Source organism: Ranitomeya imitator, chromosome 2 (genome assembly GCF_032444005.1).
Source record: "Ranitomeya imitator isolate aRanImi1 chromosome 2, aRanImi1.pri, whole genome shotgun sequence".
NCBI lineage: Eukaryota > Metazoa > Chordata > Amphibia > Anura > Dendrobatidae > Ranitomeya > Ranitomeya imitator.
Window position 1 is genome coordinate 428,572,227 of NC_091283.1, and position 22,913 is coordinate 428,595,139.

The 22,913-nt window shown below is 46.1% G+C and overlaps 1 protein-coding gene across 1 annotated transcript; it reads right to left on the minus strand.

Annotated features, from left to right (window-relative positions):
- Positions 1-14,408: 14,408 nt before the first annotated feature.
- Positions 14,409-16,708, minus strand: SNAI1 (snail family transcriptional repressor 1). The gene is made up of 3 exons (XM_069750868.1): positions 16,570-16,708; positions 15,969-16,475; positions 14,409-15,428 (listed from the first exon to the last, which is right to left on the minus strand). Exons 1-3 carry the CDS (start codon positions 16,646-16,648, stop codon positions 15,247-15,249), a joined length of 768 nt encoding a protein of 255 aa, XP_069606969.1. The 5' UTR covers positions 16,649-16,708; the 3' UTR covers positions 14,409-15,246.
- Positions 16,709-22,913: the final 6,205 nt, after the last annotated feature.

Consider the following 22,913-nt stretch of genomic DNA (forward strand, 5'->3'; position numbering starts at 1 on the left):
AACCTTTCCCTCACTTCCGGTATTTTTCCCTCCTCATTTAAGCATGCCATCATACATCCATTACTTAAAAAACCATCCCTCGATCAAAACTGTGCCGCTAATTATAGACCTGTCTCTAATCTTCCCTTCATCTCTAAACTCCTCGAACGCCTGGTCCACTCCCGTCTTACCCGCTATCTCTCAGATAACTCTCTTCTCGACCCTCTTCAATCTGGCTTCCGCTCTTTACACTCTACTGAAACTGCCCTCACTAAAGTCTCTAATGACCTACTAACAGCTAAATCTAATGGTCACTACTCCATGCTAATTCTCTTGGATCTCTCTGCAGCATTCGACACTGTGGATCATCAGCTCCTCCTCACTATGCTCCGCTCCATCGGCCTCAAGGACACCGTTCTCTCCTGGTTCTCCTCCTATCTCTCTGACCGATCCTTCACTGTATGTTTTGCTGGTTCCTCCTCCTCTCACCTTCCCCTTACTGTTGGGGTTCCTCAAGGATCAGTCCTAGGCCCCCTACTCTTCTCGTTGTATACTGCCCCTATTGGACAAACAATCAGTAGATTTGGTTTCCAGTACCATCTCTATGCTGACGACACCCAATTATACACTTCTGCTCCCGATATCACACCGACCTTTTTAGAAAACACCAGTGATTGTCTTACCGCTGTCTCTAACATCATGTCCTCCCTCTATCTGAAACTAAACCTGTCAAAAACTGAACTCCTCATGTTCTCTCCCTCTACTAACCTACCTTTGCCTGACATTGCCATCTCCGTGTGCGGTTCCACCATTACTCCAAAGCAACATGCCCGCTGCCTTGGGGTCCTACTTGATTCTGACCTTTCATTCACCCCCTACATCCGATCACTGGCTCGCTCTTCTTACCTGCATCTCAAAAACATTTCTAGAATTCGCCCTTTTCTTACTTTCGACTCTGCAAAAACTCTGACTGTTTCACTTATTCATTCTCGTCTGGACTATTGTAACTCTCTACTAATCGGCCTCCCTCTTGCAAAACTCTCCCCGCTCCAATCTGTCCTGAATGCTGCAGCCAGGATCATATTCCTCACCAACCGTTACACCGATGCCTCTACCCTGTGCCAGTCATTACACTGGCTACCCATCCACTCCAGAATCCAGTACAAAACTACTACCCTCATCCACAAAGCACTCCATGGCTCAGCACCACCCTACATCTCCTCTCTGGTATCAGTCTACCACCCTACCCGTGCCCTCCGCTCCGCTAATGACCTCAGGTTAGCATCCTCAATAATCAGAACCTCCCACTCCCGTCTCCAAGACTTTACACGTGCTGCGCCGATTCTTTGGAATGCACTACCTAAGTTAATACAATTAATCCCCAATCCCCACAGTTTTAAGCGTGCCCTAAAAACTCATTTGTTCAGACTGGCCTACCGCCTCAATGCATTAACCTAACGATCCCTGTGTGGCCTATTTATAATAAAAAAATAAATAAAAAAAAAGGTTCCTCGCATCATGTTCTCATACACTTTATGCAGTATTAGCCCTCTGTGTCTGTACTGCTACATACTTAGGCAGTTAACTGGTTCATGCAGCTTTACATGAACACCTGAGCCTTACACTATAGCTGGTCCGAATAACTAAAGCAATTGTTACCATCCACCTCTCGTGTCTCCCCTTTTCCCCATAGTTTGTAAGCTTGCGAGCAGGGCCCTCATTCCTCCTGGTATCTGTTTTGAACTGTATTTCTGTTATGCTGTAATGTCTATTGTCTGTACAAGTCCCCTCTATAATTTGTAAAGCGCTGCGGAATATGTTGGCGCTATATAAATAAAAATTATTATTATTATTATTATAGGTGCTCATGAGTAAGGACATAAAGTCCGAAACGCGTCAGGCATGTGGGGAATGTTTGCCCCTTGACATTCTTTGACATGTATGCTTTTAACTTTTTACAAACAATGGATTAAATAAAGGACAAAATTTGAATTTTTATGGAAATCACCTGGTGCTGTTTTTTCCTTTTTTGCCTGCATTTACAAGTAGATTCCAGCCACATTGAACCTGGCATCGGTGGTCCTGTGATACTCAGGTGAGCACTATGAAAATCCTTTTTCCCCTTCTCCCATGTTGGGTAAAAAAATTAAGCTTGATTTAAGTTGGTATACATGCAGCACATAAATACATGCTCACATTGGCCATAAAGCATAGAAAACCTACAAGAAACAAAACGAACATAAGCTCTGCTGAAATGTATAAAAGTGAAAACTGAAGTGTTGAATTCTGAAGCCCCATACATATATGAAACACTATATACAGGTGGTACTTTTTTATTAGCTGCTAAAATGTTACTATAGGTGGCAACCATGGGTCAGCGTTCACTCTAGGGAGCCAGCGCTGTCCATCAGAAGCAGGAGAAGTCCCCAAGATGCAACATGAGGCAGTGTAATGGTGCACCAAGCTAATGACCAACTCTGATCAGAGTTGGGAGTCGGACCCTCACTAATCCGATAATGATTACGTATCATAAGGATAAATCATCAATAATAAAATCCTGGAAAACTCCTTTAAGTTGACCATATACAATAGAAGGCTATGTCCTGAACTTGACAATTTGGCAGGAGCGACAGACCCGCCAATGTGCATGGGGAAGTCCTGACACTTTCAACCTGCCAAAGTCTTAGTACCAACAGAAGATCAGCCACTACTAAATGAGAGCACATAAACTCCGCTGAGCCCTGTGCACATGTATCCAAAGTGTACAGCCACGATATGGACACAACAGGCAGAAACATACAATTTGTAGCTCATTTTACATTAGGCTGCACAGGATTTTTGGTTGCACGGTTTACAATATTTTGACCATTTGACATCTATGATTCTTTTGTGTCAATTTGATGCTCATTTAAAGGGTTATTCCCCAAATTATATGATAGAGGGGCTAACTTACTGAGTGCTAGGGGTTTGACTACAGCGATCGGCTCTTTCTGGTCATCCCACAGAAAAAGAATAGAGTGGAGGTCGAGCATATGCATCTGCACAACACACAGGACAGGGCTCTCCACCGCTTGTCCTCAGGATCTAGAGCTCCGTTCTCTGGATTGCTGGAGGTTCCAGCAGTCAGGACCCTAGTAATCAGTACCATGGATAGAAGATAAATAGGGGATAATTTACCATTTTAGTAACAGGAGATAACTTACCATTTTGGGAATAGGGGATATTATACCATTTTGGGAATAAACTTTTAAGGAAATTTCTCTTTAATGCACAATGAACAGAAGGTTAAAGGGAACCTGTCACCCCCTCCCCTCGGCGTTTTTAACTAAAAGAGCCATCTTGTGCAGCACTAATGCTGCATTCTGTCATGGTGGTTCTTTTATTTGGGGTCCCTTCCAAAGCTTCAACATTAGATTTGATAAATTTGCCCGCCATACCTTTAGTCTGTCATGGGGGCGTGTCTTTCCCCCCCAGACACAAACGCCTCCCAGCCATCACTCAGCCCCACCATGCGCTGCCTCCTCTGCCTTCATTGACGTCCCCAATGCCTGCACTGTAAGTTCCTTTTTCGGGCATGCGCAGTTTGCGCTGCCCTTCGACTCACATCACATGATGGGAACTTACAGTGCAGGCGCCGGGGACGTTAATGAAGACAGAGGAGGCGGCGCCCGGCACACAGAGGGGCCGAGTGATGGCCGGGAGGTGTTTGTGTCTGGGGAGAAAAGACGTGGCCCGGACAGATTAAATGTATGGCGGGCAAATTATAAAAATTGATATTGCATCGTTGGAAGGGACCCCAAAAAAAAGAGCCACCTTCACAGAATGCAACATTAGTGCTGCACAAGGTGGCTCTTTTAGTTAAAAACGCCAGGGGAGGGTGATAGGTTCCTTTTAAAATCTCCTTAACATAAAATACAAGTAAATAAGGCTACTTTCACACTTACGTCGGTACGGGGCCGTCGCCATGAGTCGGCCCGACGCACGTTGTGAAAGAAATGCACAACGGGGGCAGCGGATGCAGTTTTTCAATGCGTCCGCTGCCCCATTGTAATGTGCAGGGAGGAGGGGGCGGAGTTTCGGCCGCGCATGCGCGGTTGAAAATGGCGGACTCGGCGCACAAAAAAACGTTACATATAACTTTTTTTGTGCTGAGGGTCCACCAAAACACAACGCATCCGTCGCACGACGGATGCGACGTGTGGTCATACGTCGCAATGCGTCGCTAATGCAAGTCTATGGAGAAAAAACACATCCTGCGGGCACATTTGCAGGATGTGTTTTTTCTCCAAAACGACGCATTGCGACGTCTGTCACACGACACTAGTGTGAAAGTAGCCTTACAAAATGCACTTCAGTGCCAAGTCTCAATGATGTCCAATCTCTGCTGTCTAAAAAAAGCCTAAGTGTGAATTCACAAGGACTTACAGTATATTCAGTCCATGTTACTGTATATCCATACATATCTTGATAAATCAAGAAATTATATCACTGGAGGACAAATAAAAAAAAACCAAAAGAATGACCAGCTGAATAAAAAATAATGTGTTGACATTTTCCCCTAAGTGTAGATGCTGAGTGAGAACATAAGTATGTGATTCTAAGGCTGTATGCACACGATGCGGATTTAGTGCGGATGTGCAGCGTTTTTTTCCGCGCAGAAACGCTGCAGATCTGCAAAGTGATTTACAGTACAAAGTAAATCAATAGAAGAAAAAAAATGCTGTGCTAATGGTGCGGAAAATTCCGCATGAAAAACGCTGTGGATCAAAAGAAGTAGCATGTCACTTCTTTTGTGCGGATCTGCAGCGTTTCTGCTCCCTTCCATTATAGAAATCCGCAGTGGTAAAAAAACGCATGAAATCTGCACAAAATCTGCATCAAATCCGCAACAATAACGCACAAAATCTGCATAAAAACATGTCAAATCTGCACTGCGTTTTCTGCTAGGAGATGCGGATTTTGTGCAGAAAATTCTGCACCCCAATCCGTAACGTGTGCACATAGCCTTAAGGTACCGTCACACTAAGCGACGCTGCAGCGATATAGACAATGAGCCGATCGCTGCAGCGTCGCTGTTTAGGTCGCTGTAGAGACGTCAAACACGGCAACTGCAGAACGATGCAGGAGCGATCCAGTGACGTACTTTTCGTTGTAGCTGGTTGTTAGCTCCATGCAAAACATTGCTGGCATCGTTGCTTTTGATGTCAAACACGACGATACACGCCGACCTGACGACCAAATAAAGTTCCGGACTTCTAGCTCCGACCAGTGATGGCACAGCGGGATCCAGATCGCTGCTGCGTGTCAAACACAACGAGATCGCTATCCAGGACGCTGCAACGTTACGGATCGTTGTCGTTCTCGTTGTAAAGTTGCTGAGAGTGAAGGTACCTTTAGTCTTTGCCTGATGAAGAGACCTGAGTAGTCTCGAAAGCTTGCAATTTGTCAGCCATCTTTTCAGTTAGCCATTAAAAGGTATCAACCACTGAGGACTCACAATTCTAAATAATTTTCTTGAGAACCTATAAGACATGGGACAAATTAGTGTGACATCTCAGGGCCATAAATATCTTTCCAGAGACACCAGCCCATCATTAGTGGGGCCAGGAATTCACCACTGAGAATGGAATGTGTATGTTTGTTTGTTTTTTAACTAACCCCTGTAGTTACAATCAGGCACAGATGAGGGGACATTACATTTCACAATGTGTTCTTTTAGCAACTGGAGACTTATCTGTCACCCCTTTAATGCTGGGTTACTGATTACCATTACGACACAATGATAGATCTTAACAATATTCAATGTCCGATTCATCAGACCAACATATCATCTGCACCGCACACAATTTATACCATCCATCCTATACTATGAATACAAACTTCTGACTCTGTTTATCAGTTTCTTTCTATAAAAAAATAAAATATATTAGAATGTAGAGATTCAGTTGTCGGTGGGAAAATCAACAATGAAGTCACTGGACCAGGTCTTCAAATCGAAGAACATTTTACTGGTGACGAAGACATAGCTAGTACAAAGTTTGGGCTTTCCTGTAGTAACATATGGATGAAAAACCTGGGTGATAAAGAACCAATCCAGAAGAATTGATGTCTGCAAAATGTGGTGCTGGAGAAGGATGTTATCAATACCATGGATGGCAAGAAGAACGAATAAGTTAGTTTTGGAACAAATCAAGCCAGACATGTCACTGGAAGCAAGCATCACCATGCTACAACTTGCCTACTTAGGACACATCATATGAAGAGAGCAATCACTGGAGAAGGACATCATGGTCAGAAGAATGGAAGGAACAAGGTGAAGAGGAAGACCAGCAAACCGATGGCTTGATAGTGTCAAGATAACGGTGGAGAAGACCCTGGTGGACCTATCTAGGCTTGCACAAGATTGACTGTCCTACAGAATACCATATAAAATCCAACATGTATGTACATATCCCAAAGTGTTTTTTTCTCTCCTCATTACTTAGGCTAGGGCTACAGGGTGACTTTGGTGGCTACAGCTATCTCATGATTGCAGTGTTGCATTGTGACCCCTACACTACTCTAACAGGCCGCAAAAAATTCGGACTCTATTGCGCTTTCTTGCAGCTGTTGTGGTAGTGTAGGTGTTGCAATGTGACCCCATTCACTTGTATAGTGCAGTGATGCCGCAGCAGCCAGTAGCGAGCTTCGGTCACGCCATAGCTATCGTGGCCAAAGTCACCATGTGGTTGCCTTAGTCTTCAGACGTCTATGCAATTTGGTTCAAGTACAGACCGCAATGCACAGACTGGCCACGGCTCTCCCGACCCGAGCGACATAGCCTTATAAAAGTGCATGAAGCCAGTCTGTGCATTGCAATCTAATCTTTGACTGATGTGCTCGGACATCTGAATGAGCCTTTAAAGGTGTAATTTAGGCATCAAAGCTGTCAGCTAGGAAATATAATATAAAACAATCACAGTCAATAAACATCAATTCTAGTCGGTGCTCAAAATCCGTAGTCTCCTGTCTAGGGTTGGCATCCCATTGCAAATAACATAAGAAGACCGACACTCACTTGTAACTTTGCAGAAGTTGTAGATTTTAATCCATGTTCTTCAAAAAACAAACACGTGATGCGTCTGTTTAAGAAAGTCTTGCGTTCAAGTTGAAAAGCGTAACACGTTTGGTTTTTTTGAAGGGCGTGGAATAAAATCTACAAGTTCTAACATCATAGTCAAACGTTTATAGTCAAACAGAAAAAAACTGGATAAAAAAATATCACAAGCTGATTAGTAAATGGAGTCGTCCATAAGATTATGGGGCGACCAGCTATATGTAAAGTAGCAGCAGACTGCAACGGACGCTATCATATACTTGTCTAGGTTTGGGTTCTGTGCAGGAAATATGGAAGAAAAGCAGGTGTGTAGTGAATTGCACAGGTAGGGAGCAAGTAGTGAAAGAAACGGGCACAAAAGGATGAACCGCTGAGAAGAAAGTGACGATTCAAGTGCAGATGAAAGTAGGAGAGCTTAGAGAACAATGGCCAGGACCAAGATAGTACATGGTTGTAGGACACAGCAGGACTCGATTGTCTCCTTAGTAATACCTGAGCGGTGCCCTGTTCTATATCACAATGCTACAGGACAGATGACCCGAGGACTCTGGGACATTGGCTGGTGAGATGAATGAGCACCTGACTACACCCAAAGGCCAATTCTTAAGAGGGTCAACGTCCCACCAGGTTATAGATGGGCGTGTGCCCTCATTTCCTTATTGTCATTTTTACACAAGAACACATGATAATTATGCACAGTATGAAAACAAGATTGTTCCTGTCCCATCATCATTTTTGAACCATTCAGTTCCCTACCTTAATTTGAAGGACTCTACTGAAAGGTGTTGTTAGGGCATGTCCATTGCAAAAGTCTCACGTTCCATATGTGTTTTTTGCTGCGGAATTCACCCACTGGAAAATGTCATATCTGCTTGGGAGTGCTCGCTTGGACGTAACAAAGGTTAACTTATTAGGTGCCAAATACTTTGATAATTAGTGACGAGCGAGCATCATCAGATAAGGTGTTATCCAAGCATATCCAAGCATGCTTGGGTGCTGACCGAGTGTCTTCTGCGTGCTCCAAAAATATGTTCAGCTGCATGTCTCGCGGCTGTTAGGTAATATCTGCATGTGTTACAGCTGTCTAACAGCAGCGAGACATGCAGCCACGGGGACTCAAACATACTTTTTGAGCACTCCGAAGACACTTGGCTAGCACCCGAGCATGCTGTGATTACACCTTATCTGAGGACACTCGTTCGTCAGGAAAAAAAAATCTTCCTATACTGTAAAGTACCTGTGATGATAATTGAACGCTTTTGTTTGTGGCTTTCCGTGTTTGGATTCCTTTTTGATTATTCCGCTAATCACTACATCTCTCTATCAAATCCTGGTTTCATAAAATACTGCCTTGTTGAAAGTTTGGGGCAGATCCGTCCAACGATCCTCATGTTTTATGCAGGGAATGCATGGAAGTAAGATTCTAAATAAATCAACATGTGAATGTGATCGTGCCAAATAATAATGACTCGCCAATTAGAAAAACAAGGAAACATCAGTTAACTTGAATTTACTTCTTAGCGCAGAAACCCTCAAAATATATTCATGTTTTCTTAGAAATAGATCCAAAACATTCAAGATAGAAATCAAGTGATTTTTCATGTTCTGCGGGGCTCGGTACATATGTAACACATGCTTGTGGTCTGCTCAAGAGTAAAGCGATTTAGAAACAAGTAATTATGCATATTTAAGGTCTATTGGCATTAGGCTGGCAAGACGTGGCGGGAGAGGCCTAAAGTCATACCCTGCACTCATCACTGCAGAACAAAATGCATACAGGGGTCCTTAATCAAGGCTCAGGGCAAAAAAGGTCCCAAACTCTGGAAGATAAAATGCTGTTATCCACTACGAAGAAATTGATGATCAATAGGCTATGAATATCTGATCGATAGGGTCCTATACCTGTCAACCCCACCAATCACCTGTTTGCAGTTCTGGATGTGAACAGTGTCTAGTGCTGGAAAAGCTCAGCTCCGCACTGTGTTGTGGTCATTCTCAGGTGCTGCAGCTCAGCTTCTATAGACTTAAATAAGAGCTGAACTGCAGTATTCGGGAACAGCCACTACACATTGTGCGGAGCTGTGCTGTTTTGGCGCCGTGCACTTTGTACACCAATGCGAACACTGATAACAGGTGATCGGATGCGTTGTCAAGTGTCAGACCCCCGGGATCTGATACCTATCTTAAGGGCTCATACTCACCTGCGAGAAACTCGGATGAATCTCGCACGTCAATACCCGGCGCTGCCGGCACTCAGGAGCGGAGTGTGCGGTTGCATGTAATCCTATGCGGCCACACTCTCCGATCCGAGTGCCGGGTGCAGTGCCGGGTATTAACATGCGAGACTCATCCGAGTTTCTCACAGATGAGTATGAGCCCTTAAGGACCAATCAGACGACCGTATAATTTGGACCAATGCATGGACTGGCCGGTGGCTCTCCCGACTCGAGCGTGACATCTCGATATATTTCTAGGTAAAACTATTTTTTTAATGCATATTTTGTGATTGGGGCATGTTTTTCTGCATCAGTTCATTCAGAAATGCTTCTAGAATTGACACGTTGCTTCTTTTTCCATCGTTTGCACTATACAGTTGTGGCATAAAGTTTTAAGACTGAACCAAATTTTGTTTTCACACAGTTTGCTGCTTCAGTGCTCTCTGGTAACTGAAATACAATTATCAGCATTTCATAAGTCTTAAAACTTTTACTGATAAATTCATTAAGTTCATACAAAGATGTTTTGTTCACTGATCCACTTAATTATAACTTCAGAGCAATTGAACCTCTCTGGAGTTTTTCATGATCCGATAAATGGCTGATTTAGGAGCAATCTTTCAACCAGCAATGTCCTTGCCTGTAAAGCCTTTTTAATCCAAAGCAATGATGACTGCATGTTTTTCCTTGGAGGAAACCATGGTTAGCAGAAGACAATCATTTCAAGCACTAGTTTCCTTTTAAAGTAAACAGTCTGCTCCTATAATCAGAAATTAACTTGATCAATTGTGACGAAGCTAATTTCTATGGCAAGGAATTACAGCATTTTTTGCAATTCATCTGATCATTCTTCATAACATTCTAGGGTTAATGTCAATTTCCCATATAAAAACTGAAGCATCAAAGTTTGTGAAAAACAAAATTTATGTCACTCTGAAACGTTTTGGTCGCAACAGTGTGAGTTTTCCCACTGAAATGAGTGGAAGCTTATTCTAAGAATTCTTGCAGAGGTTTTTGATGTGAATTTTTAGGTCAGAATCTGCTCCTTAAGGGTAAACTTATACATACATAAGATCAGAGGAAGGACATGTATTGTGACACATACACAGTAATCATGTCCCTATTGAAGCCACTTTGTGATATTCCAGTGTTCTACCAGTGATACCCCTTTTATGGCAATTATAGAGTATGAAGCTTCCAAAAATGCCCCCCCCCCCCCCACACACACACTGAGTATGGTATCCTGAATGAATCTCCACATTCCCCATTGTCTTGTACCCCAAGTGTCAGTGTCATTGTCTTGTACCCCATGTGTCAGTGTGTCATTAACCTGTACCCAAGTGTCAGTGCCATTGTCTTGTACCCTAAGTGTCAGTGTCATTGTCCTGTACCCCAAGTTTCAGTGCCATTGTCTTGTACCCCAAGTGTCATTGTCCTGTACCCCAAGTATCAGTGTGTCATTAACCTGTACCCAAGTGTCAGTGCCACTATCTTGTACCCCAAGTGTCATTGTCATTGTCCTGTACCCCAAGTGCCAGTGTGTCATTACCCTGTACCCAAGTGTCAGTGCCATTGTCTTGTCCCCCAAGTGTCATTGTCCTGTACCCCAAGTGTCAGTGTGTCATTAACCTGTACCCAAGTGTCAGTGCCATTGTCTTGTACCCTAAGTGTCAGTGTCATTGTCCTGTACCCCAAGTGCCAGTGTGTCATTAACCTGTACCCAAGTGTCAGTGCCATTGTCTTGTACCCAAGTATCAGTGTCATTGTCTTGTACCCCAAGTTTCAGTGCCATTGTCTTTTACCCCAAGTGTCATTGTCCTGTACCCCAAGTGCCAGTGTGTCATTAACCTGTACCCAAGTGTCAGTGCCATTGTCTTGTACCCCAAGTGTCATTGTCATTGTCCTGTACCCCAAGTGCCAGTGTGTCATTAACCTGTAACCAAGTGTCAGTGCCATTGTCTTGTACCCCAAGTGTCATTCTCCTGTACCCCAAGTGTCAGTGAGTCATTAACCTGTACCCAAGTGTCAGTGCCATTGTCTTGTACCCATGTAGCAGTGCCATTGTCTTGTACCCCAAGTGTCATTGTCCAGTACCCCAAGTGTCAGTGTGTCATTAACCTGTACCCAAGTGTCAGTGTCATTGTCCTGTACCCCAAGTGTCAGTGTATCATTAACCTGTACCCAAGTGTCAGTGCCATTGTCCAGTACCCTAAGTGTCAGTGCCATTGTCCTGTACCCCAAGTGCCAGTGTGTTATTAACCTGTACCCAAGTGTCAGTGCCATTGTCTTGTACCCCAAGTTTCAGTGCCATTGTCTTTTACCCCAAGTGTCATTGTCCTGTACCCCAAGTATCAGTGTGTCATTAACCTGTACCCAAGTGTCAGTGCCATTGTCTTGTACCCCAAGTGTCATTGTCATTGTCCTGTACCCCAAGTGCCAGTGTGTCATTAACCTGTACCCAAGTGTCAGTGCCATTGTCTTGTACCCATGTAGCAGTGCCATTGTCTTGTACCCCAAGTGTCATTGTCCAGTACCCCAAGTGTCAGTGTGTCATTAACCTGTACCCAAGTGTCAGTGCCATTGTCTTGTACCCCAAGTGTCAGTGTATCATTAACCTGTACCCAAGTGTCAGTGTCATTGTCTTGTACCCAAGTGTCAGTGTGTCATTAACCTGTACCTAAGTGTCAGTGCCATTGTCTTGTACCACAAGTGTCATTGTCCTGTACCCCAAGTGTCAGTGTATCATTAACCTGTACCCAAGTGTCAGTGTCATTGTCTTGTACCCAAGTGTCAGTTTGTCATTAACCTGTACCCAAGTGTCAGTGCTATTGTCTTGTACCCAAGTATCAGGGTCATTGTCCTGTACCCCAAGTGTCAGTGTGTCATTAACCTGTACCCAAGTGTCAGTGCCATTGTCTTGTACCCAAGTATCAGTGTCATTGTCCTGTACCCCAAGTGTCAGTGTGTCATTAACCTGTAGCCAAGTGTCAGTGCCATTGTCTTGTACCCCAAGTGTCAATGTGTCATTAACCTGTACCCATGTATCAGTGTCATTGTCCTGTGACCCAAAGGTCAGTGTCATTAACTTGTATCCAAGTGTCAGTGTCCTGTACCCCAAGTGTGTCACTAAACTGTACCCCAAGTGTCAGTACCATTGTCTTGTACTCCAAGTGTCAGTGCCATTGTCTTGTACCCCAAGTGTGTGTGTCATTAACCTGTACCCAAATGTCAGTGCCATTGCCCTGTATCCCAAGTATTAGTGTCATTATGTACCCCAATGATCAGTGTGTAATTGCCCTGCACCTCCAGAATTAGTGCCACTGTTGTGTACCCCAAGTGCCAGTGTGTCATGGCTGTTCTCTGCACTTGTTTTGGATAAAGCATTTTATGATTATTTATCAGTTTGTTTAGATTACACATGTTTTTGAATTTGCCTTTAAGGAGTAAATACCTTCTCCAATAAAACCTTTATCTATCCCAAGACTTCCTTGAACTCCGGCTGGAGGCGATGAACAAGGTATTTTCAGTGGCCAATTAACTTTTCTGCACTCTGCTTTTAAGCTGCAAGGGGAATACAAGACCCAGCAAAGCCTAAGGCCCCGTACAGAGAGTGACATGCCCCCATCACCGATCAGCTCCAGACCAGCAGGATGCCGGGGGGCTAGAGAATGCTTAATATATCTGGTGATTGGGAATATTTTATCTATATAATCCAAGAACGAAGATGCCAGCTGCTGCAGAACATCTTGTTCCATTCACCATCAATCCTTTCAGGTGACAGATCTGGTCATACACTAGCTTTCAGCAAAATCTAGATTACTGCAAAAAAAAACAAAAAAAAAAACAACTTACCATTTAAAGAAACCTGCCCAGAAGCAAATGACCCCCAGGTCAGCAGGGCCTGTGTTGATACCACTTTGGCAAAATAAAAGGATATACAGCAACAGACAAAGGCAATTGTCCAGCGTTTTACCACCTCAAGGGGTCACATATCAATGGGGTCTTACATCTTCATGTATGTGGATTCACATAGAGAGATAAAAAGTTTTGAAAGGTTGTAAAACTATAAAACACTTTGGAGTGGATGGAAGGGGTAAGATATCCGGTGGAGGCGAGTATGAATATGATGTATATTATATGAGCCATGCTTCCAGAGGGGGATACGGTGACCTCCCTCCCTCCCCATATAGACTAATGACAAAGGCAGGGAAATGACCATTACTATCACCATTATGGGGTCTTTATTGTTTCATGTCACTTAACCCTAGAATTACCTGACAATCATGGCATGAAGATCACATAGTTGTATTGTGACATCAGTGAGTCTTACTATTTTACTAATGTTTCTGCGTTACTAATAATGCAGTTCTTTTTCATGCAAAAAAAAAAAATAAATAAATAAAAATTGTGTCCCAGGTATCGCTGTCACCACATAGCCCTGGCGTTACCCACTGATAAGAGACTCGGAATTCTGCTCGGCCGCACCACCTGCCACCGAACGTGAAATGGAAACTAACACTGGCAGGTGTTTCCTACTGGCACCGAGTGCTCACCAGATATTGTTCTGCAGGATTTCCTAATATAAGGTTTCGATTGTTTTATGCTACAAGTCTTGGCAACCTGTGTTCCTTTTCCAGCTGCCGTAGGACTAAAAATCACAGCATGCCCCGAATACTTCTTATTGTAAAGAAAGATGTGACAGTTCCTAGATAACTGCACTGTAGCTGCAATAGGTCATATGTATCAAAAGACAGCAAGGTGGCTCAGTGGTTAGAAATGCATGGTGGCTCAGTGGTTAGAAATGTATGGTGGCTCAGTGGTTAGCACTGTAGTCCTGCAGCTCTGGGATCTTCCTGGGCTCGAATCCCACCAAGGACGACATCTGCAAGGAGTTTGTATGTTCTCCTCCCCTCCAAAGACAAGGAATTTAGATTGTAAGCCCCAAAGGGGACAGTGATGACAATTTCTATAAAGTGAAATATGATATGGTACTATATAGGTGATCAATATATTAAAAAAAAAAAAAACCGACACACACGTGACAGTTTTTTGAAACCTTAAACACTGGATCCAAAACCACCCAAAAAAAAAAAAAAGAAAAATATCCAAACCAAAAGTTTTATAAATTAGAGTTTTGTTTTTTGTTTGTTTTTTTTTTATTTCATATCAAATAAATTGTGTTTAATTATAAAAGTTTCATCAGTACAAAATGTGGAAGATAAAAAAATATAAATACCAGTGTACCATCGAAATGTAAACATTCATCTGCGCGGATTATGTAGAAAAATGGGAAGAAAGAGCATGAACAGAATTGACACCATTTTTTTCCCTGCATATAAATAACACGTTTTTTTGGCATCCACCTGTCCGTGGGCCGGCATTCACAAGCAGCCATTGTATCGGCTGACAACTGCTGGCTATTAATGCGAGAGCTCATGAAAGGCAGTTGTTTAAGAGTGGAATTAACAGGTGCTGGAGAGCTCTGGAAACACAATTGTTGTTTGGTGACCGCGAGCGGCTCGCGCTTTCCTGATCATTGTTAGCGCTGCAGTCATTGTGCTGCGGAGGAACAGCTGCCTGGAAGTGGGAGATCAGCGCCGCGTGGAACACCTTCTCGGCTTATAGGAATCTATATACAGTCACAAAAAATATGAATGCATTTAACACTTTGACTCCATCCTTCATCAAAAATTAGAGGAAATAGCCCTTTCCTGCTTCCGTAAAAAAAGGAAGAAAATTTGGTTTTTTTTTTGAGAACCAGTCACAGTGGAGCAGGTGTCCCCCCCGATATCGCAATAAGGCTCTGGACCACCGTCAGCTCATTTCAGCACCTAAGAGCATTATATAAGGGTCATAGATACCCCACGGGTCGCGCCCGCTGCACTCGGACAAGGCACTTGAAATTTTGGGATAACCCTTCATGTAACAGTCTCTTGGACACAAAATAAAAAGCGGTCAATGGTTCCCGGAGCAGCCAGATTCCTCGTGCTTGTGAAGGAGGGACATACGGGAGAAAGTCCTGGAGCAGGTCCGGCACTGGTATTTCTTCACATCTGAATGGGTCTGCAGATGAGCGCGGAGATTAGAGCGGTCGGCGAACGCCCGGTTACAATGCGTGCAGGAAAATGGTTTCTCACCTGGTCACAAGGAAGAGAAGAAGAGAATTAAATGGATGACCAGAAAATGAGGAAAAGGTACATGTGCACAAAATGAGCGTCTGGGGGGGGGGGGGTGCAGCAAAACGCCTCATTACATAGTCATTCATCCTTTGTATCAAATGCTAATGTGCAGCCTCTACCGGGCATTTACCCCGGACAATTCAATGTCTTTAGCACATGAAGAGGGCGCGGAATCAAAGCACAACAATCAGGAGGAACCCTGATGAAGGTGAGCCACAGGCAGCTGGAGGGTCCGAGGGGCCTCCCCACAACTCTACCAACAGGTGCAACCACACACTAATAGCAGCCAGTAACCAGCTGAAGCCACCAGGACACCAGAGATGCAAGGATCTGATCCTGACGGGGCAACATTTATTATAAAGCCCCATTCACAAGGCAAAACCAGGAGAGGAAAAGTAGACTAGAGACACGCGCACCACTTCTGGATTGATCATTACACATCCTGAGGTACAATACTGACTGTGTGACCCAAACCCCCGGCCTGGAGCATTCCCTCACCTGTGTGCGTCCTGATGTGGCCCTGCAGCAGCCAGGGTCTGGAGAAGGCCTTCCCGCAGATCTTGCAGACGCAGGGCAGCGTGTGGCTCCTGATGTGCATCTTCAGGGCCCCTAGACTGACGTATTCCTTCTCACAGTACTTGCAGCTGAACGACTTTCGGCTCTGGGGGTCACAGTGCAGCTGCTTGTGCTTGGAGAGTCCGGCAAAGGTGGAGTAAGACTTGCTGCACTGGTTACAGTGGAACTTGTCGGCTTCGGGGGCGGACGAGGCAGGACTGGGGGGGTCCGAAGTCTTCCCCTCGTCATCCTCGCTGGAGAAGGAGGTGAGGTCCAGGGGTTTGGAGTCGTCGCTGGGAGACTTGCTGTAGTCGGGCTCAGCCGTGAAGAAGGTGGTCAGTAGCCCGGTGTCCCAGACCAGAGGGGGGAAGTAGGCGCCTGTGCTCAGGATCTCCGGCTGGGGGATCACAGGGATGGAGAACTTGTCATACAGGAAGGGGGCAATGTAGACTGCAAAGAGAAGCACGAGAACATCAGACCCACTCAGCAGTGCTCGGCATGCTGGGACTTGTGGTCCCTCACAGGGCTGCACACTGCTCCTTACCTGTCTGGCTCTCGAGCTCGCTGTAGTTGGGCTTCTTGGTGGCAGAGAAGTGTTTCTTGACCAGGAATGATCGGGGCATGGTGGCGGCTGCAGGTTGTCGGCGCTGGCAGCGGGGAAGGCACTGTCCTGTTCAGCGCTGCGCCGCCTAATATACTGCCTGCGGCCGGGGACCGCCCACGTCACAGGCATTGTCAGCTCTCCGCCAATCGGAGAGCAGGGGGCGTGCCGGACACGCCCTCTCTCCAGCAGGTGCCTGCAGCTGAGGATCCCGGCAAAACTTCTCCGCTGTAGAAAAGGAGAGAAACTGAAGAACATGAAAGACATGAAGAACATAACTTCATGTCCGCCTGGGGATGTAACCGAGCACCATCATCCCTGACCAGCCACCTGTACATGTGATCACAGCACCATCATCCCTGACCAGCCACCTGTACATGATATCACAGCACCATCATCCCTGATCAACCACCTGTACATGATATCACAGCACCATCATCCCTGATCAGCCACCTGTACATGATATCACAGCACCATCATCCCTGATCAGCCACCTGTACATACAATCACAGCACCATCATCCCTGATCAGCCACCTGTACATGATATCACAGCACCATCATCCCTGATCAGCCACCTGTACATGTGATCACAGCCCCATCATCCCTGATCAGCCACCTGTACATGATATCACAGCACCATCATCCCTGATCAGCCACCTGTACATGATATCACAGCACCATCATCCCTGATCAGCCACCTGTACATGATATCACAGCACCATCATCCCTGACCAGCCACCTGTACATGATATCACAGCACCATCATCCCTGATCAGCCACCTGTACATGATATCACAGCACCATCATCCCTGATCACCCACCTGTACATGTGATCACAGCCCCATCATCCCTGATCAGCCACCTGTACATGATATCACAGCACCATCATCCCTGATCAGCCACCTGTACATGATATCACAGCACCATCATCCCTGATCAGCCACCTGTACATGATATCACAGCACCATCATCCCTGACCAGCCACCTGTACATGATATCACAGCACCATCATCCCTGATCAGCCACCTGTACATGATATCACAGCACCATCATCCCTGACCAGCCACCTGTACATGATATCACAGCACCATCATCCCTGATCAGCCACCTGTACATGATATCACAGCACCATCATCCCTGATCAGCCACCTGTACATATGATCACAGCGCCATCATCCCTGACCAGCCACCTGTACATGTGATCACAGCACCATCATCCCTGATCAGCCACCTGTACATACAATCACAGCACCATCATCCCTGATCAGCCACCTGTACATGTGATCACAGCACCATCATCCCTGACCAGCCACCTGTACATACAATCACAGCACCATCATCCCTGATCAGCCACCTGTACATACAATCACAGCACCATCATCCCTGATCAGCCACCTGTACATACAATCACAGCACCATCATCCCTGATCAGCCACCTGTACATGTGATCACAGCACCATCATCCCTGACCAGCCACCTGTACATACAATCACAGCACCATCATCCCTGATCAGCCACCTGTACATACAATCACAGCACCATCATCCCTGATCAGCCACCTGTACATGTGATCACAGCACCATCATCCCTGACCAGCCACCTGTACATACAATCACAGCACCATCATCCCTGATCAGCCACCTGTACATACAATCACAGCACCATCATCCCTGACCAGCCACCTGTACATGATATCACAGCACCATCATCCCTGATCAGCCACCTGTACATGATATCACAGCACCATCATCCCTGACCAGCCACCTGTACATGATATCACAGCACCATCATCCCTGATCAGCCACCTGTACATGATATCACAGCACCATCATCCCTGATCAGCCACCTGTACATACAATCACAGCACCATCATCCCTGATCAGCCACCTGTACATGATATCACAGCACCATCATCCCTGATCAGCCACCTGTACATGTGATCACAGCCCCATCATCCCTGATCAGCCACCTGTACATGATATCACAGCACCATCATCCCTGATCAGCCACCTGTACATGTGATCACAGCACCATCATCCCTGATCAGCCACCTGTACATGATATCACAGCACCATCATCCCTGACCAGCCACCTGTACATGATATCACAGCACCATCATCCCTGATCAGCCACCTGTACATGATATCACAGCACCATCATCCCTGACCAGCCACCTGTACATGATATCACAGCACCATCATCCCTGATCAGCCACCTGTACATGATATCACAGCACCATCATCCCTGATCAGCCACCTGTACATATGATCACAGCGCCATCATCCCTGACCAGCCACCTGTACATACAATCACAGCACCATCATCCCTGATCAGCCACCTGTACATACAATCACAGCACCATCATCCCTGATCAGCCACCTGTACATGTGATCACAGCACCATCATCCCTGACCAGCCACCTGTACATACAATCACAGCACCATCATCCCTGATCAGCCACCTGTACATACAATCACAGCACCATCATCCCTGATCAGCCACCTGTACATGTGATCACAGCACCATCATCCCTGACCAGCCACCTGTACATACAATCACAGCACCATCATCCCTGATCAGCCACCTGTACATACAATCACAGCACCATCATCCCTGACCAGCCACCTGTACATGTGATCACAGCACCATCATCCCTGACCAGCCACCTGTACATACAATCACAGCCCCATCATCCCTGATCAGCCACCTGTACATGATATCACAGCACCATCATCCCTGATCAGCCACCTGTACATGCGATCACAGCACCATCATCCCTGATCAGTCACCTGTACATACAATCACAGCACCATCATCCCTGATCAGTCACCTGTACATACAATCACAGCACCATCATCCCTGATCAGTCACCTGTACATGATATCACAGCACCATCATCCCTGATCAGCCACCTGTACATGTGATCACAGCCCCATCATCCCTGATCAGTCACCTGTACATGATATCACAGCCCCATCATCCCTGATCAGCCACCTGTACATGTGATCACAGCCCCATCATCCCTGATCAGCCACCTGTACATGATATCACAGCACCATCATCCCTGATCAGTCACCTGTACATACAATCACAGCACCATCATCCCTGATCAGCCACCTGTACATGATATCACAGCCCCATCATCCCTGATCAGCCACCTGTAGATGTGATCACAGCCCCATCATCCCTGATCAGCCACCTGTACATGATATCACAGCACCATCATCCCTGATCAACCACCTGTACATGATATCACAGCACCATCATCCCTGACCAGCCACCTGTACATGTGATCACAGCACCATCATCCCTGATCAGCCACCTGTACATACAATCACAGCACCATCATCCCTGATCAGCCACCTGTACATGATATCACAGCACCATCATCCCTGATCAGCCACCTGTACATGTGATCACAGCCCCATCATCCCTGATCAGCCACCTGTACATGATATCACAGCCCCATCATCCCTGATCAACCACCTGTACATGATATCACAGCACCATCATCCCTGACCAGCCACCTGTACATGTGATCACAGCCCCATCATCCCTGATCAGCCACCTGTACATGATATCACAGCCCCATCATCCCTGATCAACCACCTGTACATGATATCACAACACCATCACCCCTGATCAGCCACCTGTACATGTGATCACAGCCCCATCATCCCTGATCAGCCACCTGTACATGATATCACAGCACCATCATCCCTGATCAGTCACCTGTACATACAATCACAGCACCATCATCCCTGATCAGCCACCTGTACATGATATCACAGCCCCATCATCCCTGATCAGCCACCTGTACATGTGATCACAGCCCCATCATCCCTGATCAGCCACCTGTACATGATATCACAGCACCATCATCCCTGATCAACCACCTGTACATGATATCACAGCACCATCATCCCTGACCAGCCACCTGTACATGTGATCACAGCACCATCATCCCTGATCAGCCACCTGTACATACAATCACAGCACCATCATCCCTGATCAGCCACCTGTACATGATATCACAGCACCATCATCCCTGATCAGCCACCTGTACATATGATCACAGCACCATCATCCCTGATCAGCCACCTGTACATGATATCACAGCACCATCATCCCTGATCAGCCACCTGTACATGTGATCACAGCACCATCATCCCTGATCAGCCACCTGTACATGATATCACAGCACCATCATCCCTGATCAGCCACCTGTACATACAATCACAGCACCATCATCCCTGATCAGCCACCTGTACATATGATCACAGCACCATCATCCCTGATCAGCCACCTGTACATATGATCACAGCACCATCATCCCTGACCAGCCACCTGTACATGTGATCACAGCACCATCATCCCTGATCAGCCACCTGTACATGATATCACAGCACCATCATCCCTGATCAGCCACCTGTACATGATATCACAACACCATCATCCCTGATCACCCACCTGTACATGATATCACAGCACCATCATCCCTGATCAACCACCTGTACATGTGATCACAGCACCATCATCCCTGATCAGCCACCTGTACATGCGATCACAGCACCATCATCTCTGATCAGCCACCTGTACATGCGATCACAGCACCATCATCCCTGATCATCCACCTGTACATGATATCACAGCACCATCATCCCTGATCAGCCACCTGTACATGATATCACAGCACCATCATCCCTGATCAGCCACCTGTACATGTGATCACAGCACCATCATCCCTGATCAGCCACCTGTACATGTGATCACAGCACCATCATCCCTGATCAGCCACCTGTACATGTGATCACAGCACCATCATCCCTGATCAGCCACCTGTACATGTGATCACAGCACCATCATCCCTGATCAGCCACCTGTACATATGATCACAGCACCATCATCCCTGATCAGCCACCTGTACATGATATCACAGCACCATCATCCCTGATCAGCCACCTGTACATGTGATCACAGCACCATCATCCCTGATCAGCCACCTGTACATGATATCACAGCACCATCATCCCTGATCAGCCACCTGTACATACAATCACAGCACCATCATCCCTGATCAACCACCTGTACATGATATCACAGCACCATCATCCCTGATCAGCCACCTGTACATGTGATCACAGCACCATCATCCCTGATCAGCCACCTGTACATGATATCACAGCACCATCATCCCTGATCAGCCACCTGTACATATGATCACAGCACCATCATCCCTGATCAGCCACCTGTACATATGATCACAGCTCCATCATCCCTGACCAGCCACCTGTACATGTGATCATAGCACCATCATCCCTGATCAGCCACCTGTACATGATATCACAGCACCATCATCCCTGATCAGCCACCTGTACATGATATCACAACACCATCATCCCTGATCACCCACCTGTACATGATATCACAGCACCATCATCCCTGATCAACCACCTGTACATGTGATCACAGCACCATCATCCCTGACCAGCCACCTGTACATATGATCACAGCACCATCATCCCTGATCAGCCACCTGTACATATGATCACAGCACCATCATCCCTGATCAACCACCTGTACATGTGATCACAGCACCATCATCCCTGACCAGCCACCTGTACATATGATCACAGCACCATCATCCCTGATCAGCCACCTGTACATATGATCACAGCCCCATCATCCCTGATCAGCCACCTGTACATGATATCACAGCACCATCATCCCTGATCAGCCACCTGTACATGTGATCACAGCACCATCATCCCTGACCAGCCACCTGTACATGATATCACAGCACCATCATCCCTGATCAGCCACCTGTACATGATATCACAGCACCATCATCCCTGATCAGCCACCTGTACATGTGATCACAGCACCATCACCCCTGATCAGTCACCTGTACATGTGATCACAGCACCATCATCCCTGATCAGCCACCTGTACATGATATCACAGCACCATCATCCCTGATCAGCCACCTGTACATGATATCACAGCACCATCATCCCTGATCAGCCACCTGTACATGTGATCACAGCACCATCATCCCTGATCAGCCACCTGTACATGATATCACAGCACCATCATCCCTGATCAGTCACCTGTACATACAATCACAGCACCATCATCCCTGATCAGCCACCTGTACATGATATCACAGCCCCATCATCCCTGATCAGCCACCTGTACATGATATCACAGCACCATCATCCCTGATCAGTCACCTGTACATACAATCACAGCACCATCATCCCTGATCAGCCACCTGTACATGATA

Bases quoted from the DNA above. Each gene is read 5' to 3' on its own strand.
- SNAI1 (XM_069750868.1), bottom strand. From the start codon at position 16,648: ATGCCCCGATCATTCCTGGTCAAGAAACACTTCTCTGCCACCAAGAAG. The intron at 16,476-16,569 runs GTAAGGAGCAGT...TTCTCTTTGCAG, and splicing joins CGAGCTCGAGAGCCAGACAG to TCTACATTGCCCCCTTCCTG. The intron at 15,429-15,968 runs GTGAGGGAATGC...CCTTGTGACCAG, and splicing joins CCACATCAGGACGCACACAG to GTGAGAAACCATTTTCCTGC.